Genomic DNA, 11,552 nt, shown 5'->3' on the forward strand with positions numbered 1-11,552 from the left:
AAGCCTTATCAACGAGCATCCGCCACACAAACACCGGTGATCCTTGCTGCACCTGCTCAGTTGACCCAGACCACTTTTTGTCAGCATTAGTTCAGTAGGCATAGCTGGGTCAGCCAAAACTGGGTCAGCTGTAGTTCAGTAAGCTGAAGATAGGCTAACTGTAGTTCAGTAAGCCATTTTTGCCTTAGTAGTTGTTAAAAATAATGTGTGGGGTTAGTTATGATTTAGTTAATAAAAAAAAGTTCAAGATTGTTCTAAAAAGTAGAATGTTAATATGCAGAGAAGAGCATTATGCTCAAGCTTTTCAAATGAAATGGGTAAGTATATCCTGCTGTGGCTTCTTGCCAATTTACAGATCCTTAAGTCTTTATCCAGCTCTTGATGATTGAATGTTGTTCAAAGATGAGTTTATATTTTATCTATGATTATATTTAATGAACATTCTTGCATTTGAAAGATTCTTTATTGTATTCTGTGTATCAGCATTTCTACTTCATATCATTAAGAGTCACTGTTATGAGAGAACAATATGAAGTACACTATATACATGTCAGTAACTAGGTTAATGGTCTGTACTGGGAAAAAAAAACAAAAAAACTTCATTATTCCTCAGAAAATTCATTGTAATTTTTTTCTATTGTAGAAGACACCTGTGAAGCTGTCAAAATAATATTTTTTCTTACATTTATATTGGTTTTGATCTGTATAATTCCATTTAGCTTATCTGTAATTATTATTATCATTATTATTTTTTTACTACTAAGCATCTTTTCTTTGATTTTCGAAAATATTTTCTGGTATCTAATACTGCTGTTAGTAATATCACTATAATGATTATAATGTTTATTAATAGAAATAACAGCGTTGATGTTGATAGCATTAGTAAGAAAGACATGTTTCCTGCAAAGGAAAGGTGAAATCAGGTGAGGTCATAAGGTCTACAAATTGAGTTCTTTATGGCCAAGGACTTGCAAAGACATTTCACAAAACAATATTACAGTGAGCACTTTTTCCCAGAGACTTTGGGTTAACAGTGAATTGCCAGGGAGGTCTACCAGCTGTTTTATAGAAGAGCAAGTAAATTAGAGATAATTTAAAGTGTATGGAATTATATGTATAGGTTATGCAAATGATCTACATCTTATGGAAAGGACTTGAGCAGCCATGGTTTATATTATTTACAGTGAGTCATGGAGCCAAATGTATTACATAAAGATATTGAAAAAGATACAAGAATAAGTGTAAGATTAATATCTGCCCAGCTTCATATCTTGTCATTTATAGTACCAGAGTATGAGCTATCCAAGACCTTACAATACCAGTGGGAAGCCTTTAACAACAATTTGCTCTTATCCCCCCCTCCCCCAATTTACTTCATGCCCCATCTTAGTTGTCAAAATTAATGATATATGAAGACCCAACAGTTTAACATTGGTGTCTGATGAAATAAAATAATATTTTCAGTTAAATTTTGAGTGTAGAATTTCTTCATAAATTACCTGATCAATAGATGCTCTAAAATCTGCATCAGTTTTCATTATTGTCTCACTGTACAGATTTCATGAGATTCTGTTGCCACAATCCAGAGAATTAATAGCTATGCATTGGCAGTCATGGAAGCCCCACATGCTAGTCTTTCTACGTCAAGAATTGCTGTCAAGTGTCCCTGACCAAATTCTCAGCTAATATGGAGAACGATGAGTAAGGAAATAAATGTTATTTCCTAAAGTTGATAAAGCCAACTTTTTATTTTTTTGCCATCTAAAATCTGTGCTCCACTAACTTTTCATTATTAATGAATGAGAGCTGTAAAACTATGCTTATACAACTACTTGCATAATTTGGTGCTGGTGGCTGATCTTAGTGTTGTTTAACACATCTTAAGTATATTCCTCCTTAAAGTATTTCATTCTCAAAATGTTAATTAAAACTATCTGATAATTTTCCCACTTCTCTATACACAAATCTATTTTTACATATAGTAATCCCTAGAACAGTAAGGGCACAATTAGGAGTTGAGCTAATAATGCTTGAGAATTTTTATGATTAATCATCTTTTAGTAAATACAGATGAAATAGATTTAAATGATTATCTTCCTTATTGTATTTTTAAATTTTGCAGTGAGGGAAGCAAATTGAATGATTTTGTATTGAATTATATTTAGAAATTGTTGTAAACAAGATATAATGATCTCTCAATATCTATTGAAATGCATATGATTTTAATGATAATCTAATGCATTCCTAAAGACTTACTTAAAATGGAATGACTAAATCAAATGTAATTCTTAACAGCATGATGATAAGTTTATTTCTAGAAATTAACTATTGGGAGAAAAAGAAGCAAAGAGAAGTAAGATAGGTATTTAAGGATATGCTCATATTACATCTTCAGGGTAACAAGGTAGTCAAAAAGGGCTCTTGTATATTTACTGTTCGTGATTCATGATCGAAGGGACATAGATTACTCTCGTGTTGCTATAAGGCATGTTCCAGTATTGGCAATATAGTTTGTCTTATTTTGATGTCAGAAGTTTTATCACTCATACTAAATTTATTATTGCAATGTGATACAATAAGTAGGTTAATGGCCTCGTTCTCTTACAAGACTTTTAGAAATGTTCTTTTTCGTTCAGTTTATTCCTTTATTTTCTTCTTCAAGGTTAATTTGAATACAATGGGGAAACCTGTATAGTGAAAGTAAAACAAACTTTGGTGTTCTAGATGTAATATTGCTCTGAAATTTATTTCTGAATGATCTGTATGATATGCACAAGGATCATTATTTTATGATTTTAGTATATTGCACAAGCTTAAGCATATTTCTGCTGAAGATAACAATTTGTCTGACATGCATGAGATGAGAATGAGTCAATCTGCTGCAGGCTGTGTATTGAGTTTCAATTTTTTTTTTTTTTCTTCATCTCTTTTCTATGGTTTCTTTAGCTGTCCTGTCTGGTAAGATATCTTCCTAACTTGGATTAGGTGACATATGAATGCACACTTATCTATCATAATGTTTCTAAACATTCAGAATTGTCTTGCATAGATGTATATAAGCTGTAAATAGATGGAATTACTTTTAGGAATCTGAGTGAGTTATCTTTGCACTATAAAATATATATATATATATATATATATATATATATATATATATATATATATATATATATATATATATATATATATATATATATATATATATATATGTATGTATGGATGTATGTATGTATGTCATCAATCAGCATTTTCTTTTTATTGTTCAATCTTTAGCAATGAGTGCGGGATGACCAGCTGGTTGCGAGGGTCACCCCTGCGCACGTCGCTGGGCCGGCGTCGTGCTCCGTCCCCTCTCCACGATGTTGACCCTGCGGCTGCGTTCCACTCATTCATTAAACACTGGCAGCAAACATGTGAAATCATTGCTAGAACCCAGTTGAGGGGACAGGTAATTTACTGTTTGGGAGAGGAATGATGTGGGGCCTCTTTTGGCCATTATTGTTATGATTTTATTTTTATTTAATTTAATTAATTGATTAATATATTTATTTATTTACTATTATTATTATTATTTTTTTGTGGTTGCTTTATCATGTGTATGCTGTATAGTCTCCACTTAAAGTATATGAATGATAGATAATAAACTCTGGGGTTTTTTAACTTTTTTTTTTTTTTTTTTTAGTTAATGAAGTTATTAAATGTTTGATAATTCCAGATACATTCTTGCATCTTGTCATTAATTGGTTACAGGCATGTGCTGATGATGTCACTGCTGTCATCAACCACCTTGCACAGATGGTCACACTTCTGCTGGTGGACTTACGGCAGATAATGGCTCACAACACACGTACTCAAAATGGTATTGGTCAGAAAAATAACGGTGGCAACGAAGTGAAAAATACAACGCATTCTCCTGAAGGTAGCAAAGACTCCAACAACCAACATGCATCTTTGCCAGCAGAAAATCCTCCTCATACTCCAATCTTTGACCACTTCCTGGGGGAAGAAATTCTTGACAAAGTTCTCACTTGGAGCCTCAACACTGGGGAATTTGTGAATGCCCTCAAGTTGGAACAATTAAAGGTATGGCCTTTACCTTGTTTTGTTTGGTTCTGGCAATTAGATTAAAAAAAAATATATATATATTGAATTGATCCAGTTTTATTTTGAATATAAAAATAACTTACCACCTTGATTATTATTATTATTATTATTATTTTTTAATAATTACAGGTTCATGAGCAATTACTTAGCCACTCAAGGCAAGAAATACTTGTGTACAAGCCCATAATCCGTCCGTTGCTCCGACTTTTGGCTGCGTGTGGAGGTTGTGTCCCAGTTGAAGTGGAGAAACGTTTGGTTGTGCTTCTGAATCAACTGTGTGTCTCACTTATGCATAATCACCAGCTTCTTGATTTCTTTTTCCAGTTCTCCAATGATCAAGGACCTACCAAGTTAGTGCATATTTATTTTATTATCTTTGCATTTTTATATTAAATTCATCTTTGTTAGGAGTTGCTCCTGTGTTTTCCAATCACTGGATAATTTTTCCCCACCTTTTCCAGGTTCATGATCTTTTCACTATTACTGCCATTTGTTCATCGTGAAGGAGGCATTGGACAGCAGGCGAGAGATGCTCTGCTTCTCTGTATGGCTCTCTCTGCTTCACATACCTCTGTGGGCCAATATATTGCACAGCATTCTAATTTTTGTCCTGTAAGTTCATTATTTTATATTATGTACTTTTGGCAAGTATATTTGCAATTACCTTTATTTGTTAACATTTGTGAATATATAGTTTAAGTATGTAATTCATTTCTTTTCACAGGTTTTAGCAGCTGGTCTGAGTGGCCTCTATTCTATGTTACCACGCACTTTGACTATTGAGTCAGATGGTTGGCATCGCCTAAGTCCAGAGGACATAAGTGATATTTCTCAATTACAGTTGTTCCTGAATTCTCTAGAATTTTGCAATGCAGTTGTACAGGTTAGTTACATTTTGTATTTCAAAACTTCATTTACATTATGCACAGTACCAGGAGTACCTTATATACCTTTTCCTTTCAAAAGAATTTATTTTATTTATGTAAGTTATATTGATGTATGATAATGTTTACCAATTAAATACAGTGTGATTATTGTCTGTTGATATTTTCATATAACAATATCAGTGCACTTCATAATTTTTCATCTAAGTATTGTTGGGAAAAAAATTACTCTCTTGTTCTTGAACTTGTCATCTACAGGTTGCTCATCCATTAGTAAGGGAACAGTTAGTGGAGTTCTTGTATCAAGGATTCCTTGTTCCTGTGTTGGGGCCTGCACTACACCAGGTCAGTGATTTCTTGCACTTGATATACTTGTTTTAAGCACCAATAATTTGTATATGTTAGTCACCAGTAATGGCCTAGAGAGAGAGAATTGGGGATACATTTTTATTACTTTGCCATTTGTGATTCATGCTGCTTGAAAGTTTGTCATTGAAGTTAATATTTGTTTTGTTATCATTTAATATTTGTTTTGTTATCATTTGTTTTCTTTGTGTGCGTTTGTGTTGCTTATGCTGCCAAGAGCAGTACTTGGAAGTAGCCAGTATTACTTGAAGATGTGCAGATTGTTTGTAAAAGTCTTTTTTTTTTTTAATAGTCTACTGTTGGGATTTAAGAATATTTGCGTCAAGAAAAGCATGCAGACTTAATTAATCTAGATTTTTTTCTCTTTCTTTTACAGTCGATAAAGTGTTCCCATATTTTAAAAAACTATTGTGTATTATGTTTTGGACCTTTCCTCCATTTTCCATGCATAGTTAAACTATTTCAGTTCCCTACTACTATTTGACATGTATTATGTGATTCAACCATAAAACCCATTCTTTGATATAAAAAAGTAATGCATTCAAGATCTTTTGTAGGCAAGGTGATAGGAATGTATTCCAAAGAATACAAGGCAGGAAGTCTTGTACTAAAGAAAAGAAAAAGCAGTTCATTGGGCTGAAATATTTTGTCATTTTTATTTGCCTAAGAGTCTAGCATTTCAATTGTAAAGCAATATTTGTATTTGCTTTTAGTGATCAAAGTAAATTTGGCAATTGCTTGAGTTCTAGATTTGATGCAGGTTTTTCCTTGAAGTGCTTTTTGAAAATTTGTTATGGACTGTATATTAAATTGAGAAGGGTTCTTTTCTTTTGGCTTCTCTTTTCCATTAGAATGTGTAGCCTTTTCTTGTCATCTCTAGAGTTACCTTAAGTGTTCGGGTCTTTTGTATGGTAAATTAAAGCGGCATCTGTTCTTATTTGCTTCTTTGGGCCTTTCCACGACTTGGTACCAACTGTGGGCCTTCACAGGGTGGCGCAGTCAATGGGGATATCAGCGCTCACAACTCTCCTGTTTTTCTGGTCAGTATTCCTGGCTGCTAGTGTGCATGGTCTGTCACCTTGAACTAAGTTGTAGTTTAAGGTATGCCTCTTTGCATAATATGCTAATTTAAGCTTTAATTTTTAAGTTTTGATATTATGCCCTCTGATTTGGGCTGATACAAAGGTCATCCCCACTAAGTGAGTAGAGGTTATATGATTGTGTGTACATAAGTTTCAAAGTTCCTTCATAAGATTGTTGTATTTGTAAGTAGTGAAGAGCATTTTCTCTGTGCATGAGGTTTGATGTTTTCATAGTCACAATCTTTTTTAAAAGCAGATGATTCTTGATTTATATAATTTTATATGAAGGCTATTTGCATGGGCATTCCCTGATAACAAAAAAACAACTGGAAACTGCACTTTAGTTAATGTTTATTTACAATAGTATCAGTGCTGTTAGGGCTCCCCATTCCCCCTTTTTTATAGCTCAAGGCAAATATACTCCTTTTATTGAGCTGAAAAATGTGTCACATTACGATTTCCTGATACCAGAATGACTATGTAAAAGTTGAAAATTAATGTTTTTATATAAGTAGCTTATGAAAGAATATGGTTGTGAAATTGTGCAGTCTAGTAGGCAATTTAAAGTGTTCTGTTGCTATGCATCTCTGTTCCTGTGTGCTAAATTTACAAAATTATGAGGAAAAAAACTGGAAAGCAGTATTTCTATATGAATGCAACTTTCCTGGATTGTATGGTGTACCTTGTAGTACATTGTCAGAACATACAGAGCAATCTAAGGGATCCTTTGCCTTCCATTGCATGGTTAGGTGTCCACTGCCTTTTCAAATTTATCAGCCAAAAAAATGTTCAGATCTCTTTAGGTTGGTATTCAGCAACTCTTGATGCTCCAACACCACAGACTGTGAAATGCATTCTTGCTGTATGGTACATGATAAAGAGAGGGTATTATTATGTTCCACCCATCCTACAGAATGGTTTATGATTATGTCAGCTATCAAGAAAAGACTTGCATTCTTGCTCAGAGGAGCCAGAAATGTAGATGAAGCAAGTATGTGAATTTAAGCTAATATGCAAAATCCAAAAATATACCCCAGAGTGAAATTCCATTCTATAAAGACTTTAGTTTCACTGGTGCATGGGATTCTTAATACTTTTCTGTAGATGAGTTTGTCTGCAACATCTAGGATCCCATGGTATAGATTTATAGGTTGAACTTCACCTTTGTCTGAATGCTGAACCTGCAGATATTCTTAGAATAGATTTGCCCTTAGTTGTGCACCCACAGATATCCTTCACCAACATTTTAGACTCCCTTAGGGAATAAATTTGTGTTTTTGAAGGAGGACATTAGCAGAAATTGAAAAATGTGAACAAAGAGTGCCAGGTCAATCTGGCAGCTAGCATTATACATCCACTCTCTTATCTTTTTCCTTTAGGTACCAATCTGGGGTGGTGGAAGTTTCAGGCAGAATAACCATATGCTATTTTGTAAGCTAGTAAACATTTTGGACACTCAACCACACATAGGAAGGCCAAGATTCCAGCAGACTATCCTTGAGTACACCATGAATTATTAACTTAAAGATATGATGATTAACCCATTGCTGATGGGATCTTGTAATGGGCCATGTTTATGTTTACATAAATAGCACCACATGTACTCGGCTACCAAGGAGTCAAATTAGCTTGCGTGACCTCACCTGATTCCTCCTTTCATTGAGATTTGGAGAAAAGTTCTTTAACTGACACTATTGATATTGACGTTGATATTGTTATTGTTGCCATTATGATTATTATAATATTAACAATACTAATGGCAATATAAGATAGAAAAAAAAAAATCTGAAATCAAGTAGACTTGTAAGTGATTGATTCATGGGTGACTGAGTACTTGTAGAGTCATCTATGTGTACGTACAATAATAAAATGAACTCACAGGGAGCATAGCATGCATGTACCTGGCATCACCTACAGTAATGGGTTAAAATTTCGAGAGTAGGTGGTAGTCTATACCCACCCATTATTATGGATCTTGTTATTTGCATTTATGTATCTAACTTTTTGTGGAATTGTAACTGAAATAATCAAGAATTATCTGCCTTAAGGTATGATATGTGTATATGCTTTATTTACCATACACCATACCTAAAGATTTTTTAAGAAATACAAATACTTAAAAAGTGAGCAGTTATATATGTAGTAGTTTTGTCATATATGTGTATAATGAAACATATATATGGAATTTGCAATGGCAGTTATATTTTAAGAATTATTCTATATTCAAAGATTAGATGATCTGTATTCCTTTGTTAAGTTGTTTATATTCTGTGTGGCAGCACTCCTTATTACCCAGCTCTTCCTACCCACCCATGCCATCCAAGTCTGGACAGAAGCCTACCTAATGCTGATATTGTGTTATCAGATATAAATAAAAAGAGGATACCTGACCTATCTTCTTCAGCTGACATGACTTTGTTCATGACGACCTGTTTCATCCTGCTCTTTAATATCCCCTCCTGTTAACAAAGTTTGTCCTGCTCTAGCCAAGCCTTAACCTACTAAACCTACCTCACTAACTCCAAGGCCCACTTATATGCTGCATTGCCATTAATTTGGAAGTGGGATACTTCAAGTAAGGATAGTTTTAAAAATTTCTCCAAAGGAATTAAGGCATAAACTTCGATAAGGAACATTCTTTCCCCACAAATTCAGTTTATTTTTTGGTTAACTTACTTGACTGATACTTGAGGCAAATATTGCAAGTGTAAGTTTGTATGCATAGTCATTTCTTTCATAATTGATTCTGAAAGTTGGTGTTACTCATTTTATTTTTTGGGGGACCAGTCTGTCGTTGGTGAAGTTGTTGCAGCCACTGCATATGTAGAGCTGTGTTTACGAACAGTAACCGAGCCAGAGCTGAGGAGGGCATTCCTGGCCTTCCTCCTCACTTCTCCCAACAGTCCAGCCTTGGAACCTCCAATCATAACTATACTCATCTCAAGATTACACTCGCCAAATACAGTAAGTCTTTTCATTTTCAGTGGGGTTTACGTAATTTACTATTGAGAATATTTGGATTGAAATATCTGAGAATTCTTGGTTACATTGTTGATTATATGCATAGCATTAACAGAGTTTTGTTTAATGTTTTTTTTTCAAGGGATTTAATAAATACTGTCTTTTTCAGCAACTGTGCCTGGTTACTCTTAGTCTGTTTTGGACGTTAGTGGAACTGAACTGTGAAGATTTAATGATAGCACTCGTTTTCCAATATCTTACTCCTTGCACACATGTTATGCTGTCACAGAGGTCACGCCTTACACAACCCCCACACCCTGGAGCCCATGCATCGCATAGGCTTTTACAACTCATGCCTGCTGTATGCCAGGTACTGTCCAGTCCACCTTAAATCTTATCATGAGATTGAAGGTGAAGAATATATTAAAATTTAATACATTTTCACTTGATTATATTACTTCTCTTATATATGAAAGAAGATTAAGAAAAAAAAAAAGTGTAATATGTACTTGCTAAGGTTCATATAATATGTTTAGTAATTTAGTTTCCTATAGGTTATGTTCAGAGAAGCAAAGAAAAGCCAGTTTCCATTATTGATTTTTTTCTTTTTACATGTAGCAGGTTGAAGCCCAGCAGAAGAAACCTGAGAGTGGAGACTCCTCTCAAACACCGCAAACATCACTATCACCTCAGCCATCACCAACGACTTTAACAGTGCCACAACATCATCGATCGCTCTCTAACACATCATCTTGCTCATCAGAAAGTGACTCAGTCTTTGAACAACAGACCCCATATTCTGACTACCTACAAGATGCCCGTTCAAGAATAGAAGCAGGGACTATTGCCTGTGGCTGTTGGGTCTGGAGGTATGATGGTCTTAGTCCTACTCCAACTCAAGCTATGGAGATGTTAGATGTGGCACGCACTAACCCACCTGTATTATATTCTAAACCACGTGCCCACTCTGACCCAGTACCAGTTCATTCTTCAGACTTGCCACAAGCAGAGGCCAAAGTTCGAAGTGTAAGTCTACCCTCAGCTATAGGCAGTAGAGAGAAAGGGGATAGTAATGAAACAAGACCAGTGGTTAATGGTATATGTGATAATCATAACAATGATGCAAGAGGGCACACCATGCAGCAGCAGCAGCAAGAGGTGTTGAGAGAGCTGCTGGGGCTGGAGGTGAAGAGGAGAACCTTGACTCTCTTGGAGAAAGCAGTGGATATGAAAGCTTCAACATTAGGGCATCTCGAGACTCCTCTCCTGCCCATAGTTCCCATGGCTCGCCTAGAAACCGTGTTGTCCACCATGAGTCACCGAGTCTAGAAGAAGCATCCTCTCAAGGCTCACCAGGAGATAGAGGACCCAGGGAAAGAAAAGGATCTGTTTTGAGCTCAGAGGAAGATCAGGAATTCATGGATACACTACAGAGATCATCAACTCCCACTGAAATGACAGGTCTAGAAGAAACACTGTGTGAAATTGAGCAAGCATTCACTGCATTTAAGATTTTTGATGTGAGCTCCTCAACATCATATAACAAAGTAAGTATTTACTGTAGTTTTGTTTTATTAATTTTGTTTAAGCATAGATGGCTTCTGAACCCAATGTTAGCATGTTTATGCACTATCCCTTTTAGATTTTAGTGCCTTTGTTAAATACAGATGGCTCCACGTGCACTCAGCCACTAAGGAATCTATCAATTGGTCCTAGTGACCAATCTTGATTTCCTCATTCCTTGAATTGGCTAAACTATTGATATTGACATTGTTGTTATTCTTATTGATATTATGATTATTAAATAGATTAAATTAAATAAATATAAATATTTATAACATCAAAGACAATGAAGTAATAGAAATGAAGCTTTAAAAAAATCAAGGAAAGGGGTAAACAGGAGGGACAGGTAAGACTAATAGCTGACTCCTCGGTTACTAAGCACTTGTTGTAGAGCCATCTGTGTGTAAAGACAATAAATAAACTTGTATAGTGGTGGGCATGTCTTTGGAGTCTTGCCACCAGCACTCATTGGGTCAAGTGCTTAGTCACCAAGGAGTCAAAGTTCTTATTTGTATTACTATTATTATTGATAACTTCTGAAGAATAATAATAATGGTAATAGTAATGAGGATAACATTACCATTAGTACTAC

General features: G+C 34.9%; 1 protein-coding gene across 1 annotated transcript in view; it reads left to right on the plus strand.

Moving 5' to 3' along the window:
* LOC119580881 (UPF0518 protein AGAP011705-like) overlaps window positions 1-10,946 on the plus strand; it is a 28,011-nt gene extending 17,065 nt beyond the window's left edge. The window contains exons 2-12 of the mRNA XM_037929102.1: window positions 1,557-1,701; window positions 3,274-3,448; window positions 3,751-4,083; window positions 4,234-4,454; window positions 4,566-4,716; window positions 4,829-4,987; window positions 5,247-5,333; window positions 6,344-6,394; window positions 9,224-9,400; window positions 9,567-9,767; window positions 10,016-10,946. Coding sequence (XP_037785030.1) covers window positions 1,688-1,701; window positions 3,274-3,448; window positions 3,751-4,083; window positions 4,234-4,454; window positions 4,566-4,716; window positions 4,829-4,987; window positions 5,247-5,333; window positions 6,344-6,394; window positions 9,224-9,400; window positions 9,567-9,767; window positions 10,016-10,726 — 2,280 coding nt within the window. The 5' untranslated portion in view covers window positions 1,557-1,687 and the 3' untranslated portion in view covers window positions 10,727-10,946. The remainder of the gene's footprint in view (window positions 1-1,556; window positions 1,702-3,273; window positions 3,449-3,750; window positions 4,084-4,233; window positions 4,455-4,565; window positions 4,717-4,828; window positions 4,988-5,246; window positions 5,334-6,343; window positions 6,395-9,223; window positions 9,401-9,566; window positions 9,768-10,015) is intronic.
* The last annotated feature ends 606 nt before the right edge of the window (window positions 10,947-11,552 follow it).

This window comes from Penaeus monodon, chromosome 14 (assembly GCF_015228065.2).
Source record: "Penaeus monodon isolate SGIC_2016 chromosome 14, NSTDA_Pmon_1, whole genome shotgun sequence".
NCBI lineage: Eukaryota > Metazoa > Arthropoda > Malacostraca > Decapoda > Penaeidae > Penaeus > Penaeus monodon.